General features: G+C 45.1%; 1 protein-coding gene across 11 annotated transcripts in view; it reads left to right on the plus strand.

Annotated features, from left to right (window-relative positions):
• FGFR2 (fibroblast growth factor receptor 2) overlaps positions 1-22,977 on the plus strand; it is a 120,502-nt gene that overhangs the window by 65,896 nt on the left and 31,629 nt on the right. For 4 of the 11 annotated variants that reach the window (XM_023224375.2, XM_023224369.2, XM_023224377.1 and 1 more), the window contains 3 exons: positions 12,440-12,630; positions 15,111-15,255; positions 17,301-17,497. In XM_023224375.2, coding sequence (XP_023080143.1) covers positions 12,440-12,630; positions 15,111-15,255; positions 17,301-17,497 — 533 coding nt within the window. Of the gene's footprint in view, positions 1-12,439; positions 12,631-13,746; positions 13,895-15,110; positions 15,256-17,300; positions 17,498-22,977 lie in introns of all 11 variants that reach the window. The other 7 variants (XM_023224372.1, XM_023224378.1, XM_023224379.1 and 4 more) reach the window with 3 other exon arrangements.

Consider the following 22,977-nt stretch of genomic DNA (forward strand, 5'->3'; position numbering starts at 1 on the left):
TGATTCTGCATGTCCAGAGACGTTAGGACGTTGAAAGCCTGACCATTACCGTTTAGGTTGTCACGCTTGTACCTGTTCCTGGCACAAGGTCTTGGCTCCATAGAGCCCTGTGGGGTTCTGAACTTGAAGCCTCTTGACTTAGAGGCTTCCTGGCCAGGCCTCATTTGATTTTCCATACTCCTGGTTTCGCTGCCAGTGAATTCTTTTCCATTTCTTGCTCTTGAGTGTAAGACTTGGTGTCCTACCCTGACACAGGCTCTGCATGCCAGCTCTAGAGTTGCAAAATCTCACCGGAGGGAGGCAGAAAGCCCCTCTATTGAGAAGGGATTGGGGTGGCGTGCCAGGTAATGGGTCACAGCGACAGCCTTTCTAAGTGGGCTTGTTTAGTTGACAGGAGATCACGGAACTGGAGCGGGCTTGAGGAGGAAACACTTTCCTTTTGCCGCTTTTGTGTCCCCAGCAGCCATCTCATCCCGTTCTTACAAACCATCACTGTTGCAGACAACCCCTAAGGGTCTCTACTCTGTGCCAGATGCCCTCTCTGGAGGTTCAGGTGGAAACTACATGGAGATGAGTGTCAAGTTCTTTTTCCATCCTTGCGAACTCTATGGCCTTGGAAAAGGCATGGAACCTCTGAGTCTCAGTTTCCTTGCATGTAAAATGGGGATGATGACCCACTTTTTCCTTGTAGCACTATGGGGAGGAGGAGGTGCTAGGAGAGGCAGCGCTTTTAAATAATAGTACCATGCAACTGTTAGTCAGTATTGTGCGTCGGTCCCACACTTCCTCTTGCATCTCCAGACAGAGTCACGTACCCTGAGCCCCTCCTGATGAAAGGAAGGGTCAGTCCTGTCCTTTCCTCCAGGATAGAGATTTCAAAACTTCCTTTGGTAGCTACTGTTTAATGAGCTTTTGATTGCTACAAAGCAGCTTTTCATTCCTGTTTCACAACAGGGATCCCGGGGGGCAAAGGCTGGTTAGTGGCAGCTAGATCACTCCGAACGTACTGACTGGCAAATACAGACTCTCCCGCAGAACTGACCCCAGCAGGAAGCCTTTGGGAGCAGGTGGTATTCTGTGGGTGCCAGCTCCCTGCGGTGGGAGCAGGCACACGCCAGCCTGGATGGGGCACGGTAGAACTCTGCAGTGTCAGCTTTTTTGTCTCTTTCTCTACAGGCTACCCGTTGTCCTTTGCCCCACCATTGAGGAAGGAAGCCTTATTGACTGCTTTTGGTTCCTGTTGGGGGGGCCTGGGTGAGGTGGCTGGAGAGAGGGCTAATATTTGGTCTGGCATTTAATCTTGGCATTTCATTTATGGTGTGGGCAAAGAGGATGTGGACGTGTTAACATCAAGTTAATATCTTACAGTTTTTTGTAAGAAGAGGTTACCTGGAGATTCAGGTGAGGATGGGGCAGAGAGAAAGCTGCTTCTGTCAGAGCTTGGACAAATAAACTTGCCATGAAATGTCAATTTATTGATGGCAGTAAGAGTGTGCAGTAATGTGCTGAAACTTAGCAAGGTTTCTATCAGTGTGTGTTAAATTGAAATGATCAGAAAATAAGTTTAATAAGTTGCTTATATTTGGAGTTTTATGGTCCTTAACATTGCAAATTCTGAAGCAAGAAATTAGAGTTTCTCTCTAAACTCACTTACTCATATGGCTGTATCAACGGCTGCCTTTATAAATCGAAAGACCTCAGTTGGGAAGTTTTATGAGATGGAGTCTTGTTCTCTTGCTCAGGCTGGAGGGCAGTGGCGTGATCTTGGCCCACTGCAACCTCCGCCTCCTGGGTTCAAGTGATTCCCCTGCCTCAGCCTCACGGTAGCTGGGATTACAGGCGGACACCATCACACCGCGCTAATTTGTGTGTTTTTAGTAGAGACGGAGTTTCACCATGTTGCCCAGGCTAGTCTTGAACTCCTGACCTCAGGTGATCTGCCCGCCCAGGCCTCCCAAAGTGCTGGGATTACAGGCATGAGCCACTGCGCCTGGCCTGCCAACTCTTGTTAAGATGGGTGCGTGGAATGCTTTGTGTTCTTCCCCTTTTAAAAGATGTGTCTGTTGGTTTGTTTTCCTGGATTCGCTGTCCCTTAGGAGACCCGGCTCTTGTATTCACGGTCTTTGTGCTTGGTTTGTTTTCACCGTCAGAGAAGGTAGGATGCTGTAGGGTTCTATCTACAGGTAGGACGTGCTCCCTACTTAGAGAGCGGGTTTGATTTGGGAGGGTGGCGTCAGAGAGCCACTGTGCACCTCTCACTATAGCTGGTCAAATGTGGGTGTCTCGGCCGGGCACAGTGGCTCAAGCCTGTAATCCCAGCACTTTGGGAGGCCGAGACGGGCGGATCACGAGGTCAGGAGATTGAGACCATCCTGGCTAACATGGTGAAACCCCGTCTCTACTAAAAAAATACAAAAAAAACTAGCCGGGCGAGGTGACGGGCGCCTGTAGTCCCAGCTACTGGGGAGGCTGAGGCAGGAGAATGGCGTAAACCCGGGAGGCGGAGCTTGCAGTGAGCTGAGATCTGGCCACTGCACTCCAGCCCGGACGACAGAGCGAGACTCCGTCTCAAAAAAAAAAAATAAAACAAATGTGGGTGTCTGTGGGGAAGAGATGGCCGAGGGTGTTGGTGTTGCTGTAGGGAGGTTGTTCTGTTTCCTGTTCTGAGAAGAAACAGATGAAGCAATGGGAACCTCATTGCTTTCGCTTGATGGGAGAAAATAGAGCAGAGCTCTCTAGCTAGGATTTTGTGTATTTGCTGAGTTGCAGTGGTTAATTCTCTGTGAAGCACGTGTTGTGCTCATTTAGCCTGTATGTGGTCGAGAGGGTCACAGTTGTCTGAATGAGGCATAAGACTTTGCCCTCATGTAGTTCTTCAGGTCACATTTTGAGGTCAAAGACCATAAATTGGGATGGAAATTTCTAGATCTTGATGGAACTCCAAGTTTTTCTTTCTTTCTCTCAAAGCCTCTGGATTACAGGATTCTCCCAAACAAGGCTGGCAGGAATTCTGTCCATCCCCAAGTAAGTATGCAAATCTACAGGTCAAACGGTGCCCCAGACATATTCCCCACCGGATCAGGGAGACTGTGGTCTTTTGAGAGACAAGCATTGGATATTATTCTAGTAGGATCTTTTGGAAATTACGCTCTATTAGTAAAAGGAAGTTCTCATTTTACTGGTTCAGTGTACACTCTGTACTGAAACTGAAAGGTAAAGAACTTAGCCCTTTAAATTTTACATTTTGACTGGGCGTGCTGGCTCACGCCTGAAATCCCGGCACTTTGAGAGGCTGAGGCAGGTGGATCATTTGAAGTCAGGAGTTCGAGACCAGCCTGGCCAACATGCTAAAACCCCCATCTCTACTAAAAAATACCAAAATTAGCCAGGCGTGGTGGTGTGTGCCTGTAATGCTAGCTACTTGGGAGGCCGAGGCAGGAGAATCACTTGAACCTGGGAGACGGAGGTTGCAGTGAGCCGAGATTGTTCCACTGCACTCCAGCCTGGGTGACAGAGTGAGACTTCTCAAAAACAAACTAACAAAAGTTAAAATATTAAAAATTAGCCAGGCATCATGGCGCACGCCTGTAGTCCCAGCTATTCTGGAGGCTGAGGCAGGAGAATTGCTTGTACCCGGGAAGCAGAGGTTGCAGTGAGCTGAGACTGTGCCATTGCACTCCAGCCTGGGCAACAGAGCGAGACTCCATCTCAAAATAAATAAAATAAATTTTACATTTTGTACTAAAGAAACAAAGCCATTCTGTATGTGAGACTCTCACCGAGTGTTCATAGGGAGGGACTGGAGCTGGGACCTGACTTGAGGCTTCCCATCTGGCTTGGACAGTGAGAAAAGCAGTGGCATTTGGATTGAAGGCTTTTGTGATCTGGGTGACGATTTTGAAGTTTCTCTTTAGGTCATGCTGTACTTAGAAGTATGTAGAACCATGATTATTTTCAGTTTCTGAGTTTCATCTCCAAGAAAACAAATGGGATTGATTGTTCAGCCTCTCATGTTATTCCTATCAAAGGGCGGCATTTCTTGTTTGCTCAGATGGGCTAAAAGCTTTTACTTCTGCTCAAACCACCCTAGGAGCAAAACAAGGCATGTGAGAGATGAGCATGATAGATTTTCTAGACTTCTCTAGATTTTCTAGACTTCTCTAGAAGAAAGGCTTTTTAGATGGCGAAAGTTGATGAAGCCTGCCGGCATTTTTACAATGGACATCCCCCCATGTCTGCACATCGCAATCTCCTTCATTCTTACTAGTGGCCAATATGCTCTTCTTTCATGGATATAGTACAATTTGTTTAATCATATTACACGATATGATTGTTGTGCAGATCTTTTGTTTTCCAGTAAGAAAACACTACAGTGACAAGCTTTGTACATGCTTATTTATTAGGCATCTGTGTGAATATTTTTCTAGGACAGATTTGTAAAGGTTGGTTCACTGGATCGTTTTTGGTAGATTTCAGTCAAACGTTGTAAAGCTAAGGGGCCTTACTTACTTGGAGTGCTTGCTGTCTTTGAGGGAGGGCTCCCCTGTGGTTTGGTTTTTAGCTTCTTTGCAAATCATTTGAGAGAAGATACACTAATTAGGAGTCCACCCATTGTAATAAGAGGGTATACTTCATTCCTGGACATTAAAAAAAACAAACTTTTCCAGCTCAAAGGAGACATTCTCTTCCCCCCGAAGGAAACCCAGCTATGCAGACACCAGCTGATAATCTTGCATTCCTGAAAGATGTTGCACCCCCTATGGTGAGTGGCGGCTGCTGAGGCTCTGATGTGACTCCCAGGCGTGAATGCTCTCAGCTGTGTTTACCTCAGCTCCTCAGGAGGGAGCCTGGGAGACTGACGTCTGAGTTTTGTATCAGTGTCAAAACCCAAGCACAACCTAGGGAGGGACCTCCTGCCTAGTGTGTGAGGGTCAGGAGACAGAAAAGCTCTCACTGAGTAAACTGGACAAGGTCAATATACCTCGCTGATTGAGAAGGTAGGTTTTCCATGACCCTAGAAATTGATCTTGTTCACTCTGAGATATTGTCACCTTTGCTATGTCTCCTTTTAAAAAAAGATCGTGGTAAAATATACATAACATAAATATACCGCTGTAACCATTTTTGAATGTGTAATTCAGTGACATTAAGTACATTCCATTTGTTGTGCAACTGACATCACCATTGTTCATCTCCAGGACTTTTTCATCATCCCAAAACCGTGACTTCTTTTAGCAAAAGGAGACCAATTTTGAACCTAAATTTGGCATAATCACTCTCTGGTTACCAAAGAATCTTCAGTTCTGGTGAAACTTTTTGAAGACAGAGAGCTAAGAGTATCTTAAACACTTAGGGTGTAAATAACACACAGCCCTGCTCCTGTAATTTGCCCAAGAAGACCCAAATTGATACCCAGCTGGTAGAAGCCACTCAACCCGAAGCCAAATAATACAGCCTGGAACATTAATTAGGGAAGGTCCTTTGCCTCCACCTGCTTTGGTCTTCCCAGGCCCTGAACCCAGCCAGCACTTTACTCTCTCCTTCACTTCATCGAGCAAGCACAAAGGCATTAGTGGTGTTTTGCTTCTAGCATTTCACAGGGTGCAGCCTCCATCAGTCACTTTGTGACTTTAGTGCTGGAGGGAGGACACTTCATTTTGACCCAAACAAGTTTGTTCTGCAGACTTCACTGTCTCTGCAGAGAGAGGTGTGTGTTTTAGAGGAAGTGGGAGCCCCAGCCGATTCTACAAGACTTCCGAGAGTCAGATATCCAGACAGAAGATGCGGATACCTGGGTGACCAGGCAGCAAAGAGGAAAGAATAAAAGGAGCATGCGCCAAGCCTGCGAGGGAGAAAGAGCAACAAACCAGTGACCTTTTACAAAAATGTGTTAAAAACAAAACAAAACAAAAAAACAAAAACAGGTGACTCTGACTGCCCAGCATCCCAGACCACTCATCTGTTCTAGAAGGTGACAAGCCAAAATACCAGCTATGGGCACCTGGGCTCTTTCTGAAGGTGTAATTTTCCTGGCCATCATAGCCTTCCCTTTTTCTGCTGATCATTTTTAGTTCTGACCTTCCTTTGTGCTGATCTTAAGAAGCTGGAGAAAGCCTCGTGTTTCTGCGAAAACAAAACTCAGAACCCAACGAGATTTAGCCTGTCAGGCTTGAGTGCATTAGGTGGAGTCTTGACAAGGCAATGAACTCATTCTACTAATTGTAATTAGCGCGAGGCCTTTAGCAAGTTCTGGGCTCCTCAGACTTCAGAGGGCTTTGATCGGCCTCCTCCTCCTAATAATCATGCCTCATGCTAACTGGTTTAGTGCGTTTTTATGCAACAAAAGCAACCACCGCCTACTCTTTAGAAAAAAGCTAGGCAGGCTTTAGAAAAAGAATTCTCAGTTGTTTTCACTTGTCCTCCAAATCGCAGAATGTTCTTTCCCTTTTCAGCTCTTTGGAGTTGCTAAGAGACTGCCATTTTGGAGGAAGGGTAATTAAATTTTGATTTTAATTTAAAGACAGAGCAGGCAAGGTTATCCACGCTCCTTAAATGAATGGGGGCTTGAGAGCAGAAGACTGGCTGTTTCCAGATCAATAGTGGGAACTCCGTGTGATTCGAGTGTCTTGGTGTTGGACTGCCCGAGAGAGGTGGCTTTGAAATGGCTCTTTGTGGCAAGTACTGCCTAACTTTTGGGGAGGAATGCTCAGGAGACCAGTGTGAGCCGGGAAACCAGCCCCTCTGTGCTTGATTAATTTATAGGTGTAATTTAAGAGCCTGGTTCTCCTTCTGATCCCCGGGATGCAAGTTTACTGAGCCTGTAGACATGAGGCCTCTCGGCTCAGTGGACATTCTTTATGGCCTTTGCTATGTCAGAGCAAAAGCTGTAGATCTCTTATGAGCAAACATATTACTATGTCCAGAGGAGGACTGGCATGTTATAAAATTTCAATGGTCAATTAACAAAGATTTATTCTTTGTCACTCAGGTAGTTTTTTCCTCTCTCTCTCCCTCAATAATTCCCTCTTGGAAGGAGGCAGGCTGTGCTTTCCTGCTGCAGTCTTTAGTTGGGTTATGGCTCCCAGCTACAGAGCAGGGCTTGACAGAGCCCATCCTGATATTTAAATTCTTAGCAGCTGGGCTTTCTGCTTTAGCCGAGTGGACACTTGAAAAAAGGGGGCGAGACCAAGAGTGAGAGAGAGAATGCTGGGAGAGAATGTATTTTTTTTAAAGCGCTTCAGCCTGTGTTTACTACGCGTTTATTTGGTGGAACCTCATTCCAGCAGTGCAGCCAACTGTCCCGGCAGCAGTGGCCGCACCCTTTGGACTGCTTTCCATTCCGTCTTAATTTGGAATTCACACAGGCACCTTCCAATCACTCTTTTGAAGGTACTCATCTTGTTCCAGGTCCACGCACGGTGCATTTGCAACCTGCTGAACTCAGAACGTCTATTCTTATATGTGTATATATGTATAATTAAAATTGCAGTAAAGAAACAGGAGCTACTCGTCAGCCTATTTTCCATGTGTTTATCTCACTCCCTTTGTAAAAAGGAAAATCTGTTTTATGTAATATCTGAGAGTTAAACATGCTAGAAGAGAACCTTGCCTAAAACTGTAAATCCTTCCTGTCCTTCCTGGTGGAGAAGATGTGATTTTTGTTATCACATAGTAGAAGAGATGAACTAGCACTGGGCTTTAGTCTCTCACCCAGAGATAATTCATCAGTGAATTCTTTTTATATCAGCTTGTTGCAAAAAAAAGTTGCAAACTTGAGGGGTTTGGTTTGCCCAGTGACCGGGGAGGTTCCTGGTGGGGAGAACACATGAGCCCTTGAGGTCATCATCCCCTTTGTCTCTGCCCTAGTACCCACTGGGCCAGGCCACAAAGGGGGCCCCCACTCTGCCCAGCCTGCATCCTCGTCCACCATCTGCACCCTGCCATCACCTCGGTTTTTCAGAAGTTAGGACAGGAGTCCAGACACTGTCATCTACTTACTGCTCACTGTTTCTGAGGTTTTTATGGATTCCGAGGAGTGGTGGGTCGCTGAAGGGTTTGAGAGGAGGAGCGCAGGGTTCAGCAGATGCTGGCATCCTGGGCCCTTTTCCAAGACGTCCAGGCCTCCTTCTCCGACTTGTTTAAGGGCAGAGAATAAGGTTGCAAAGGAAATCAAAGCCTGATGTGGAGAAATGAAACATGAGACCTACTGACTTTTTAAAAACATTTTAAATAACATTCTCTAAGGTTTCATTTTATACCGAAGGCAGCTGTAATAAGTTTGGAAGACAGTGTAAGGTTTCTATTACAGAGCAATCCTGCTTGCAGTTTTTCTACCAGAAGTGAGAAAGGGCGGAGGGGGACTGGAGGTGGTTAAGAGGTTATTTTGTATAAGGTGAGAAAATTTGAAAAGATGAATTCAAGACTGCAAGCGTGTAACATTTGGTATGCTGTCATTTGCAAATGCAATAACATTAAGCCATTGCAAACTTGGTGTGTGTGTGTGTGTGTGTGTGTGTGTGTACATAGTCGGGATAGCATTGGAATAACTTAATAACTGGAGCTCAGCAGCACTTTGACCACAAGGAAAACAAGACTACAGCTCTGTAGTGGGCCCTGCCAGTGTTGCCCCAGTGACTAAATTCTCTGTCGAAGCCTGGCGCAGGCCAGAGATGTCAGGCAGTATGAAAGCACTCATTGTTCACAAGGCATCATTATTTGGTACTGCATACACAATGTTTGCTTGTGAAACGATTTATTAGAAACAAGTATGTTTAAGAAAGAGGACTTGGTTTGAAACTCAGTTGATCTGGCTTATGACATTTAAGATTTTATTACCTTTGTTTCTAAGAATAGATATGTAGGCTCACTGTAAATATTTATCTTAAAACGGACCCACACTACACACACATGCATGTGCAAGTACAGAACTGGAAAATGGAGCCAGGGCATGAATTGATACCCAAAGTTCACGTTTCTGTGTGAAGGAGTAAACCTTCTTACTATTTGCTAGGTGCATAGGAGCATAGTTTGTGACCTTGGCTGGCAGGATCTGGCCCAGAGGGCAGCTTCCCCTAATGCTGTGAAGTCTCTTAGTAGGAGGCTTGGTGGGGAGAGAAGAGTGTGTGTCTGTTCGTGCGTGGACTTAACTCTGTCCTTCCCACATGGATGAGGCCAGCTGGGATTAAACCAGACCTTGGTCGCTGCCCGCTGTGGACAGGTCCCTGGGATGTCCAGCCAGCTGCCAGGCGTGACCAGGAGGCTTGCTGGGGCCCATCCCTGGGTCAGTGTACAAGCCAGAGACCAAGGGTTTTGCGTGACGTTTGAAGGGACCCAGCTTTGAAATTTTCTGCCCACAAACACCACAAGTCTTAACTTCTGGTTCTTTGCTCAGCCTACATGGGCAATATAGGAGCAAATGAATGATTTCTTTGCGGCTCCAATATCCTTATCTTTATAATGTGAAAACATAGATGTCTGTAAAGTGATGGGAGATTCTGGAATGAAATGTGCTAAGGGTAACCACTAGCACTTTTTCTTTCTTTTTAAAGACCAGCAACAGGCTTACGCAGTAAAACCAATTTGCACATGGTCTGGCTCTTGTCCAACAAATTCCACTAGATGATATTTTAATCTGAAAGGCCCAATACAGGAAGATGTAGATATCTATCATTCTAATTTGCGATTTCCAGCCCAGTGCACGGGGATTCTCAGGTACAGTACGGAGACGTCCTTGGTGTGCTGAGCTGGCTGGGTTCTCCTCATTTCCCTCAGTTGTTTTTAACACTGGAGGTCAGGGTAGTGGTACCCACACCTAGGGGAGGAAGAGAAGGAGGAGGCTGGTAAGTGCAGGCCTGTTGGGATGGAGTTGTGTTCTTGAATGGACACATGATTGTGTTTTGTGTGGCTTTTGACAGATCTGTGTAGGAAGGTTCCAGTAAATTTGTATGACAAGATCAGGTAGTAGTGTAGTGTGGTGGTCTGATGGTTATTTAATTCTTTTTATTTTATTTTATTGTTGCAAGAATGCTAAGCATGAGAACTACCATCTCAACTAAGTTTTTTTTTTTCTTTTCTTTTTAAAGACAAGGTCTCACTTTATTGTCCAGGCTGGAGTGCAATGGCATGATCGTGGCTCCCTGCAGCCTCAACTTCCTGGGCTTAAGCCACTCTCTCACCTCAGTCCCAAGTACCTGGGACTACAGGCATGCACTACCATGCCTGGCTAAGTTTTTTAGTATTTGTAGAGATAGGGGTCTTGCTATGTTGCCCGGGCTGGTCTCACACTCCTGACCTCAAGCAATCCTTCTGCCTTGGCCTCCAAAGTGCTGGGATTATGCTTAAAGGCATGAGCTACTGCGCCTGGTCTTCAACTAAGTTTTAAGTGTACAATGCATTGTTGACTATAGCCATAATGCTGTGCAGCAGATCTCTAGAGCTTGTTCATCTTGCTTGACTGAAACTTTATGCCCCTTGATTGCAACTCACCATTTCCTTCCCTGTCCCAGCCCCTGGCAACCACTGTTCCACTCTTTTATTTTATGAATGTGATGAATTTAGATACCTCATATCAGTAGAGTCATGCAGTATCTGTCTTTCTGTGACTGTCTTGTTTCAGTTAGCATCATGGCTTCCATGATGTCACATATTGCACCGTTTCCTTCTTTATGGCTGAATAGTATTCCATTGTGTGTATAGCTACATTGTAAAAATTAATCCTTTGGCAGACACTTAGATTGATTCCATTTCTTGGCTATTGTTGATGGTGCTGCAATGAATATAGGAGTGCAGATCCTGATTTCAGTTCTTTTAGATAAATAGAGAAGTGGGATTGCAGGATCTTAGGGTAGTTCTGTTTTTAATTTTTTGAGGAACCTCCATATTGTTTTCCATGGTGGCGGCATCATTTTATATTCCCACCAACAGCGTACGGGGGTTCCAGTGTCTCCACATCCTTGCTGACTCTTGTCTTTTTTTTTTCTTTCCTCCCATCCTGGCAGGCGTCATGTGATAGCTCCTTGTGGTTTTGATTTGCATTTCTCTAATGATTAGTGACATTGAGAAACTTTTCATCCACCTAGTGGCCATTTGTGTCTTGGAGAAATGCACAGTTAAGTCCGTAGGCCATTTTTCCATGGGTATGACTTAACACTCGAGGAGCCTCGTGTGTGGTTGCTGGTACACCTTGGCTTGATTGTCTCCGCAAAAGTTCTGCAGAGACCACCTCTTAGCTGGAGAGAAGCCTTTCCAGGCATAAGATGAGAGGGCGTATTCTTTGTTGAGAACGTGTTCTCGAGGGACAGAGAAGCAAGACAGGTGAAGCTAGGAAGTAATTTTGGGATACCGTCTCTGCTTTTATAGGGCAGACTAAAACATAGCCAGGAGTTGGAAACCAGCATCTCCTTATGTTTCATTCAGTGTCATATTGGAAGAAGCTAAGAAACATCTACTTGTGCATTTAGTACCTGGCATAGAGTAACACCTGATACTCATCAAAGAGCTAGATGGGTGAATAAAGAATGAATGAATGGAGTGAATTCCACAATAAAGAGATGAATCCCATTATTAATCAAATCTGTTCATAACTTTGGGCTTTAGGTTTTAGTTTAATTTTTTAAAACAAAGGTTGGAAGTCTTCTCAGAGCATCTTAGAAATGTATTGGAGCCGAGCGTGGTGGCTCACGGTCTGTAATCCCAGCAATTTGGGAGGCTGAGGTGGGTGGATTGCTTGAGCGTAGGCGTTTGAGACCAGCCTGGGTAACATGATGAAATCCTATCTCTAGAAAAAATTTGAAAATCAGCTGGGCGTGGTGGCGGGTGCCTGTAGTCCCAGCTACTCAGGAGGCTGAGGTTGGAGAATCACCTGAACCTGGGAGGCCGAGGCTGCAGTGAGCCGTGATTATGCCACTGCACTCTAACCTGGGCAATGAAGTGAGACCCCGTCTCAGAAAAGAAAAAAATATATATATACTGGGAGACACGTGCCTATCGAAACCATTATTGGTAGTCAGAGTGTCCTTAAAGTTAGTGTTGTCATTTGCCTGTGATGTTAAGCTTGTGGTTGAGGTGAGTCTTTGAGATGATCTCAAATAGGATAAGTGAAGAAGCGTCCCCTCCCCTACCATTTGTCACTTGGATTGTCAAAGTAGAATCTCTTCCCTTATTCATCAGGTGGCCATGGACAGCCAATAACCTGGGATGTAATAAGTTCTTTTCGAGATTTTCTAAATAAGTGTTCTTTGTACAAGGGTCGCGCTCCAGCAGTCTCCTTTGAAGTTGCTTCTGTTATTCATGGGGCCATGGTGTTATTTCAAAGGCATCAGCCAGCAGGCTTGAGGCTTTTCTGGCATGAGTTCACTGACAGGCCTCTGGACAACACAGCTTATTTATTGGTCTCTCCTTCTCCCATCCCCGCTCCTCCTTCCTTCCCTCTCTCCACCAGAGCGATCGCCTCACCGGCCCATCCTCCAAGCCGGACTGCCGGCAAATGCCTCCACAGTGGTTGGAGGAGACGTAGAGTTTGTCTGCAAGGTTTACAGTGATGCCCAGCCCCACATCCAGTGGATCAAGCACGTGGAAAAGAACGGCAGTAAATACGGGCCCGACGGGCTGCCCTACCTCAAGGTTCTCAAGGTGAGGACTTTCTGAATCTAAAGGTACCCACAACTGGGGTCTCCTTCATGGGTCTGGCCACAGGTTCTTTGATTTCCTGTTGGAGTTGAGAGAGGATGATTCTCTGTTTTGACTAGCCAGCAGAGAGTGTGCCAAGGAATTAACAGATCGTTACGCTTGCTAGTAAAATTTCAGAAGGGAACTATAGAGTAGGGGAAGAACTACTAAACTTGGAGAGAGAATAGTTCAGCTATTTATCAGCCCTGAGATCACAGACATTTAGGCTTAGCAGCACATCTCTAAAAGTAGAGATCATGATTCTGTCTCCCCGATAGGGCGGTTGTGTAGAATAAATGGGATGGAGTGGATGGAAAGAGCTTTGTAGGCTCAAGCCATTGTGCCAGTGTTGATTGTTACTCTGATGTTGTTTTCTATTAATAGGACGTTAGGATCCAATTTTAGTAGCTACCTTTTAGAAACAATTTGGATTTTTTAAAAAACAAACAAACCCCTGACCTTTGAAATCTATTCACAGGTGATTTAGACAATAAACCCTAGGTCATGTTTCTGCACCAGTGAAGTGTTGAACAAGGAAAATATCTTTCCCTCCTTATTTCTTGTTTGCAAGCCCCCATTTTCATAGCATCTGCTTCTTTTTTAGATCTAGAATTTGCTTTTCAGGAGACTAAGGACAGGGGTAGCTAAACCTGTACAGCTGGCTCTTAGCTGGTTGCCTACCACGCCTCCCATGTCTAGTTGCTCATAGAGAATGAATGTCCTTAAGAACATTCTTCCAGTAGAACCATAGGTGACCCAAGTAAGAACTTTCAGCCAATGAGGTGTTCTCACCAGCTAACAATTCCAAGGATCAAAGGCAATGGAAAAAGATGACCAACCTGGGGACCCACCCGACCTATCCAGTTAGCTATCGGTCACACCCTCCTGCCCTTCTCTCCACCAGGTCTCTCCATTGTCCACCACTGGACTGATTTTGTTCTTTCAAAACCCACAGCCCTTTAATGCCGCTGTTTAGATGTAATGGAGTTTGTTTTCTTGTGGTGTGTTGGTGGTGGGACCATAGACAGTGCTAAGACCTTCCTGGTTGGCCGTTATATTGTTCTCCTGTGTCTGTTCTAGCACTCGGGGATAAATAGTTCCAATGCAGAAGTGCTGGCTCTGTTCAATGTGACCGAGGCGGATGCTGGGGAATATATATGTAAGGTCTCCAATTATATAGGGCAGGCCAACCAGTCTGCCTGGCTCACTGTCCTGCCAAAACAGCAAGGTAACAATGCTTTCATTTTTGTCTTTTTTTAAAAAGAAAGCTGGATATAGAAGCTGAAAAGACTTGGTGCTTTGGGAGACTGCAGGCAGCTTATAGGATAACTCTTGCGGCCTTGGTATATTTATAATAATCTTTCTTCGGTGATGCAGCTGGTGTGATGCCAGTAGCCATGGAAAAATGCCCACAACGTTCAAAGTGCTTGCTCCAATTTCTTCTAGAGATTAGCCTCCACCCCCACCCAGTTTTTAAGTTGCTCCTTCTGGTTGGTCTTGTTTAGGCTGCATATTTCCCATCATTACTGCACATTAACACCATTTAAAACACACACCTCCATGCCTGTTTAATTCGGGGCATTTGAGTATCAGCAGAGTTTGTCTCCTTCTACTGTAAGTTTTAGGGAAATATTGGCATGATATAATTTGTTCAACAAAGCATCATTTCTTTGGTTGCATACCTGATCCTGATGAGATGCTGTTCTTGGCCTTGTTGCACCAAATTTGAGGGGAGTTCGTCTTAATGAATGAACGTCCTACTGGCCGCTACTAAAGGCGAAAGGTTGACTTTTTAAGTTTGTCATGACTCACATTCAAATATTTATTAATAAAAAGAAAAAAAAGCCCAGTTGTTTTGGTTACCAAGATGATGCTTGCTTCCATTTCTTTTTGTCAATGCTATGTAAGGTGAGATGGTTTTGCAGAAGTAAAAATAACCAGAGCCTGGTAACCAAGACAACCTTCCACCCCGATTGGTTCCCACAGGGCCAGGAGGATGGGTGAGGTGTCCATCTGAGCTTATGTGCAGTGTACTGTCTTAAAACCCAGCAGTTTAGATAGAACTACCCTTTCCTCTTGGTGGGAGTCTGCAGCCAACAGGACCAGCTTGGCCTTCTGGGCACCATACTTTTGGAAAACTATCCCTAAATGCAAACCAAAGCACAGGCCAAGAGAACGGACCTCTGTGGGTTGATTTTTTCCATGCATTTGATTGCGTGCATGTCTAGGAGGTGAAGCCGGTGTGGTGACGGGCCTGTGGAGGTGAGCTGGTCAGTGTTGCTCCGTGTCTCTCGGTTGTGGGCTTTGTGGATGGGCTGCAGTCGGAATCTCCCAGCGGCCAGCACCCCCCGAAGCCCCCGGTGCGGCGCCTTGTGGTTCCACAGCCCCCTCCACAATCATTCCTGTGTCGTCTAGCCTTTTCTCTTGCTTCCCTTGTTTTCTAGGCCGCCGGTGTTAACACCACGGACAAAGAGATTGAGGTTCTCTATATTCGGAATGTAACTTTTGAGGACGCTGGGGAATATACGTGCTTGGCGGGTAATTCTATTGGGATATCCTTTCACTCTGCATGGTTGACAGTTCTGCCAGGTATATACTGCTCTTTCTCTCTGGGTTTTTTCCCCTTTTCTTGGTTGATTGCTATAAAATTAACACAGCTTCTGTTATCAGAAATGGCCCCTTTTATCCTTGCATAAAGATATAAAAAATGTTAAAAATTATCCCTCAGGGATAAGAAAACTGCCTTGGAAATTCACACACAGTGAGATCCCACACTCACATTTATGATCAAGGGAAATTTCACCCTTGAAACCTGAAGGGATCTCCTATTTTTAGTGAGTCATTGAGCCCATGTATACATGAGCCCATCCCCCTTTCTCTTAAGGAAGAAGTTGAAATTACTTTGTAAAATTCAAAGTAATTTATTCTCACTTCAAATTCCATTTTGCTAAAATCCTGTGTGTGTTTTTATTGCTTTCGTCCCACTCTGTATTTTTAACGAGATGTAAATAGAGGGGTGTGTATGGAGGAGCGCGGGGAGCGGCACCTCTGAATGTCAGGTGCACAGAAGCAGTGCATTGCCTACGTTGGGGATCGGTGGCTTGCTGCATGTTGCGATAGAATGGACTTTCAGTTCGCTTTCATTGCAAAGCATGCTCCTGCCATCTTGGGCTTGATGTTATTTCTGCCTCACAGAGAAATAAACATCACTGCAGCCCTGTTACCTAAACATTGCTGCTGTCTGAATCTTTAACCGACATCTCTCTTCTAGTGAAACTTTCTTGATATTAAACACTGTCCTCTCTGATGCATCTGCCTCTTTGTCATTTCCTTTGTGAAACTGCAGAGACTGCGGTTTGCTAGCTTATGATGTTCCACTCCAGTTATTAATTCCTTATTTTTAGAGTACAGTGCCTACCTGCATGCTTATTTTACATCTAGTAAAAATAAAATAGATTGTTTCATTTTTGTGCTGTTGCTGCTGAGAGTTTTGACTGTCTTGCAAGTATTTTTCTGATTAAAATATATAAGCTTTCGATAATACCATTGCATCCGTTTTTCCTTTTGTTGCGAATCTGCTCTGTGAATATTTGCTTTGAAACAAAGAGACATCTCTTATGTTGAAACTTGCTTTTATTTGCAGTACTGCATTCTGTGGTGCCTAACTGGCACTTCTTAACCAGTTTGCCTGACGGTGCTAGCACTTAACTAAGAATGCAGTTGGAGAAAAACACTGTTTGGAAATACACTGCTTGTAGATGGATCATCGAGGACTAGAAAGAAGGCAGACGTTGGAAGTTGATATAAAAATGTGCTAAATTAAGTAATTATATGTATACTCACACATAATACCTTTATGTTTTTTCTTTAAGAGAAAAACTGTAGTGACATAACAGTATAACCAGATATGTATAAACTTAAAAGGTTATTAAGGAATATTATAAGCTTTATGTGTTATGGATCTAATGGTGCTATATTATAAGCAATTCAGTCTGTGTATTTAATACATTGGTTTGTTTATGGACTGGATGGTATTAAGGAATTCACCACAACTTTTTCGGACCAGCCTACTAGATAAACATCAGTTTCATATGGAATTGTGTTCATCCGGGTTAAATTATCCTGTGGCTTCTTTCTTTGGAAGAGCCTACCCATTGTAAGACTGGAGCATTGTCACTGTCTCCTTAGAAACAAAAGTGGGCATCACTGATATTTCAGAACTTTGTATTTGGTTTGCATTCACAGACCATCATGAAAGATAATCCTTTCACCGCAGGTACAGTTGGTCGTCCTCCGCTCAAATGTCTCACAGAATGTGGCCTCATAGCCTGCCCTGTGCAACTGGGTGTCAGCCACTCACTGGACTGCGGATGCCCACTGAGGCTAGAGACAGTGACTACCCGGGTCCTGGTGGTCAAATGATGAACCCCCTGGTTATTCATTTTCATTTGGGAGGGGCACTTGGCAGGCGTATGGCCCATGCCATTCTGCAGGATTGAGTTTTTGGGAAGCCCACCTTATCTTGAGAATGGTCATCACCTTTTGGTTCCTTTGGTTGTGCTATGATGCATCAGTCTCGTGTGCTAACTCTGTGGCCTGCTTATCTGTTCCTCCTCCTGTGATCTGCAATTTAGCTCCTGGAAGAGAAAAGGAGATTACAGCTTCCCCAGACTACCTGGAGATAGCCATTTACTGCATAGGGGTCTTCTTAATCGCCTGTATGGTGGTAACAGTCATCCTGTGCCGAATGAAGAACACGACCAAGAAGCCAGACTTTAGCAGCCAGCCGGCTGTGCACAAGCTGACCAAACGCATCCCCCTGCGGAGACAGGTAACAGAAAGTAGATAAAGAGTTTAAAGAAATTTACTCCTCCTCCATGACCCAGCCAGCTTGTGGATCTTTTGCTCTGCTTTGATGCCATCGACTTCTGTGAGCTTCCATGTGCGAGTGATTCCGGTGTGATGCTTGGTGGTCACCCAGTTAGTGTTTGGAGCTTGGAGAGTCTAGTCATAGTGCGTCGCTTGGATCAATGGGGTCCAGTTCCAAGGGCAAGAAAGGACAATAGTGTCAGAATCAGAAAACTAATCAGCAGGACTGGAAATAACTGGAGGCAAATCCCCCTGTGTGTGTGTGTTTGATCAGACTCAAGTACAGCGATCTCTTCGAAGCCTTAGCCACATTGGTCTCCTGTGATCTAATACCTTTTTTAAGATAAGCGTGAACATTCGCTTGGGACTTACGCCACTAGTAGGAAAGAGACTCTAAGTTCTCTGATTTATTTTTTAAAGTCAAGATCAGAATCTTATGCCCTGGGGGTGTGTCTGGACTGTTTGATTTAAACTGGTGCACAATAACTTTCTACACTGAATTTTGGCTTAACCTCTTTGCAACTTACAGTAGAATTGTATGCATCTATTATGTTTCATTGTTAGTAGTTCACAGGTGTGGCGGAGATTTATTGGTAGAATATTTGTAAGGAACCAGCAACAGATTGTTTTTAACCCCCAACTTGGTCTTTGGTGGTTGCTTTTTGCTTGTGTGTGCCTCCTGACTGGTTTAATTTTGCTCTGGGGGAGATGGGGCAAGATGGAGCCTCTGCTGTAAACCAAAGCCCTGCATAGGTAGGTGGGACAGGAGGTTCTTCAGGTCTTTTCTGTTTGTTCACAGAGATGGAAGCGGAAGGCAGATGTAGATGTAGAATGTTTACAAAAGCATTTGAAACTTGGTTCTGATAAAGGCTTTTTTTGAAATAGCAAGTAAAACAGCAAACTCATTGGCTCTATTTCAGTGTGTATTTTAGTAAAATTTACAGGGTACTTGTTAAAATTTCAGATTCCTTTGTCTCAGCCCCAGAGATTCTTGTTTAGTCATCTTGGATAGGGCCAGGAATCTGCATTTTATTACAAGCCCTATGGTGATTTTAGAATGCACTTTGAGAAACTCCAGGTTAATCCCGGGCATGCCTCTCCAGGGACTTTAGGGAGGAATGACATTTTCTGGACAAGGCATTAGGAAGGATTAGGAACCAGTTGGTCAGCAGTGGTTTTGGCATGGGTCTGGCTGTTCACAACCCAGCTCCAAACTCCCGGCTGAATGGGTCCTTGTTAACTTCTCTGAAGCCATGTTGCAAGCAGGTCTGTCTTTGTGGAGGCGGAGGATAGAATTTAAAGTGTGTGTCAAGTGTAGGCGAATGACCAAATTGTGTTAAGAGCAGGAAAAAAGGGGCCTATTGGGTCACTTCTGCCACCAAGAGTTGTCATTTTGAGTGAAATGATTATCTTTCTTGGGGCCAGGAAAGCAAAGATGGGGCCAGTTGGCCAGCCAGTTTCTAGGAGAGTCCAGTCCTGAGATAACTCTTACATGGTTTCTATTATTTTTTTTCTAATAGGGAAAAATACTAACTTCTGGAGGCAACTTGTAATTTGGCATAGCTAGGCCACTGCCCCGTAATTATCTCATCATCTTTTTTTCTGCAACTCTTACAATGCTTTTCTTTTTACTTAATATAAAAGGGTAAGATGCCCTTAAAATCCCCCTGACTCAGCCACAGTCATTGTGTTTTCTTTCCCCAGTGCTAGGTGGCTTTTCATCACTGTCCATCTAAGAATACAGTTTGAGGAAAATAATATTTGGAAATGTACTGCTTGTAGATGGATCCTTGAGGACTAAGAAGAGGGCAGACATTGGAAGTTGACATAAGAATGTTCTAAATTAAGTAATTATGTGTATACTCACATGCAATGCCATTTATATTTTTTCTTTAAGAGAATTCAGCCTGGCTGGGCGTGGTGGCTCACGCCTGTAACCCCAGCACTTTGGGAGGCCGAGGCGGGTGGATCACCCAAGGTCAGGAGTTCGAGACCATGCAGCCTGACTAGCATGGTGAAACCTCGTCTCGACTAAAAATTCACAGATTAGCTGGGTGTGGTTGTGCATGCCTGTAGTCCCAGCTACCTGGGAGGCTGAGGTGGGAGAATCGCTTGAACCCAGGAGGTGGAGGTTGCAGTGAGCCAAGATTACGCCATTGCACTCCAGCCTGGGCAACAAGAGTGAAACTCCGTCTTAAAAAAGAAAAAGAGAGAGAGAGAATTCAGCCTAAGTTGGTCCTTTTTCCTGTCCTCCCTGTGTTACCGGAGGGAACATCAGAGTTCCTTCCTCTTTTTCTTCCCTCCTTCCTTTTATTGATTCATCATAATTTACTAAGTGCTGAGTATAAACCAGGTTACATGTAAGACACAGCCTGTCACATTCACCAGTGGTTCCAAGGTTATGTGGTGGTAAATGCCTGTAATCCTAGCTCCACAGGAGGCTGAGGCGGGAGGATCCTTTGAATCCAGGAGTTCAAGGCCAGCCTGAGCAACATAGCGAGACCCCAACTCAAAAAAAACAAAACAAACAAACAAAAACCCAAAGTGGAAAAAAAAGAAAAGAAAATGTAATTGCCTTGTATTCAGTAGGGCCAAGGGGTATAACAGAAGCAGAAAAAATGGGGCAAATGCCGGTTCCCTGGAAAAATACATCTGCGTGAGATTAATTTATTTGGGGGAATGTTGACACACCTCAGCTCCTTCTACATGTCGAGGTGGGGTACATTGTTGCATCTTCACAAAGAATGTTTCATCAGTAAGCATGGCCCCTTTGGTAGAGAAAGAGATGCTTATCGAGTATCTGGATCAAAGGGAGTTATTGGACTGGAGCTGGAATGAAAAGCCCCAGAAAGGCCTGCAGATATGTTGATGACAGAGCAAATACCACAGGGATGCCGGGCATGCCTTTACCTGGCGACAGGTGAGCCTCTAATCAGATGTGTCAAGGATGGGTTGTTTCTAGGCATTTATGAGGCTACTTTTTATTCTGTGTTGGCCAGCCTCTTCTAGGACACAGGGATCACTAAGTGTCTGCATGGCCCTGACTCTTTCCCTCTCCAACACCCATACACACACAGCATCTCACTCACGGCCTTCAGTCCATCCTTGTTCTCTTCTGAGAACAAGAAAAGTTGGGTTTTTGTTTCTCCTGTGAGTTTTTCCTTCTTGGCATGTATTAATTTGCACTAGACTTACTGGTGTAACACAGACGTTTCAGTGTATGTTATTTTTTTGAGCAAAAATATTTTTTTTCTAGTACCAAAGAAGAAATTCTTTGCAATAATTTCCTAGTAAGCGTGAGTTTTTTGAGACTTTGTATGCACATGGCTTGAAGAAGGAGAAGCAGCTTTTGGGTGTGTGGGAGGCAGGTGGCAGGTGGCATCTCTCCGTCCTTTGATGGAGGCTCATGTCACAGTGTCCAGGCTTGGGCACCACGCCAGATGCTGCTCACCCACTCCCACTCCTTTGGTGCCCAGCGAGTTAAATGAGACCAACAACAGCCAGCCCAGAGAGGGGCGTCTTTGTGAGCGTGTTGGTTCTTGTACAGGTCTGCTGGACAGCCAGTGGCCAGTGTGAAGCAGCCTTTGTGAGTTAAAGTGGGCAGCGTCACTTTCTGTGTTTTCCACAAATCAATTGGATGGTGGGGGAGGGTGTAGGGGTGGGTGGAGGATGGAGTGCAGGGGAAACTGAGGATGCCTGTTCAGGAGACGTGCAGTGTTGCTGAGTTTGCTGAATCAGTTTTACATTGAGCACATCAGTTTCTTTCTCTGGGGCTTGAAGCTTCCATAGGGTAGGATGGAGATTTAACTGTCTTGTGGTTGGCTCCATCCAGATAAATTCATCTCCTACACAGCTTATGCCCTCTCTCACTGCCATCAGCGTGGTACCAGAGGCTGCAGGGAATTTTTTTTTTTTTTTTTCAGACAGTTTCACCTTCTCAGCTGCTGATATAGGTAGGCTGAAAACCAGAGAAAAATCAAGAGCAGGCCAGGCGCCGTGGCTCATGCCTGTAATCTCAGCACTTTGGGAGACCAAGACAGGTAGATCACCTGCGGTCAGGAGTTCTAGACCAGCCTGGCCAACATATAGTGAAACCCTGTCTCCACTAAAAAATACAAAAATTAGCTGGGCGTAGTGATGCATGCCTGTAATCTCAGCTACTTGGAAAACTGAGGCAGGAGACTAGCTAGAACCCAGAAGGTAGAGGTTGCAGCGAGCTGAGATCGCACCACTGCTCTCCAGCCTTGGCGACAGACAGAGTGATACTCCGTCTCACACACACAATAAAAAAATACAATAAAATAAAGTAAAATAAAATAAAGTAAATCAAGGGCAGTGAAGGCCACCTTTTGTAACAATACTTTTAAGGCAAATGGCATGTTCCTGGGGACGTTAGGAATAGGACCAAGATGAAGGGGGAGGAGTGGAGCGGGTGTCTTGGGGGAGGAGTGTGAGACTCAGTAGCCAGTTCGCAGGTCCAGTGTAGTGATCTCAAACATGCCCAATTCCGAGAAGAGGGATGGATGCTCTACTCCTGAAAGCGCGTCTACTTCCTGGCAGCTGAACATCATGATCTGGGAATTTTCTTTGTATTTTGGTAAATCAGGTGGTCTAAACCTCACTGGCTCCAGAAAACATTTGGGTAATTAGAGTGGTCACGGATGACTTAACTGGAATCTGCCCTTTCATGTGGGCACCTCGCCTTCCCTGCCCTTATTTCACTGTTCCCTTTTCTCCTCTCTCAGCCTCCAAAGGACACAACAGTTTGCCCAAGATCTGACCTGGATCTTGGCTGATGCGATCTCTTGAGCAGAGCCAGCGCATCTGGGGCTGGTGCGTCATGGTTCTGATAGGTTTACTCACAGAGTCCCAGGGAAGGGCCTGTGGGAGGCAGAGACTCGCTACGGGAGAAAAGTGAGTGTCTGATGAACTGCCTTGCCTAATTACCTAAATTTTGTTATGGAGGAATTAAAAATGCAACTTCAGAAGCCTTTGAAGCTTTATCCCAGGCACCCAGCTTGCAGGGGTGAAAGCATTTTGTTTGGCCATAGGGGAGTGGTGGGCAAGGCTTGTATTAGAGCAGAAGTATGTTAATACTGGCCTTGTGTGCTGGTGGGGAAAGGTGGTTTATAGCCTAAGACTCAAAGGGCCTGTTTGGCAGGCTGTGGTCCAAGTGTGTTTGTCAGTCCTGGGGAATAAACACACAAGTATTAATTCATCTCTTCTCCCCTGGAACATCTTCGCTTCTGCTTGCTCTGTGCTCTAAGAAGTCCCCTCTAGATGGTAAATTTAATTCACTATAAAAAGATAACACTGTTAGACCGGGCCTAGTGGCCCACACCTGGCATCCCAGCACTTTGGAAGGCTAACGTAGGTGGATCACCTGAGGTCAGGAGTTCAAGACCAGCCTGATCAGTGTGACGAAACCATTTCTCTACTAAA

This window comes from Piliocolobus tephrosceles, chromosome 9 (genome assembly GCF_002776525.5).
Source record: "Piliocolobus tephrosceles isolate RC106 chromosome 9, ASM277652v3, whole genome shotgun sequence".
Taxonomy (NCBI): domain Eukaryota; kingdom Metazoa; phylum Chordata; class Mammalia; order Primates; family Cercopithecidae; genus Piliocolobus; species Piliocolobus tephrosceles.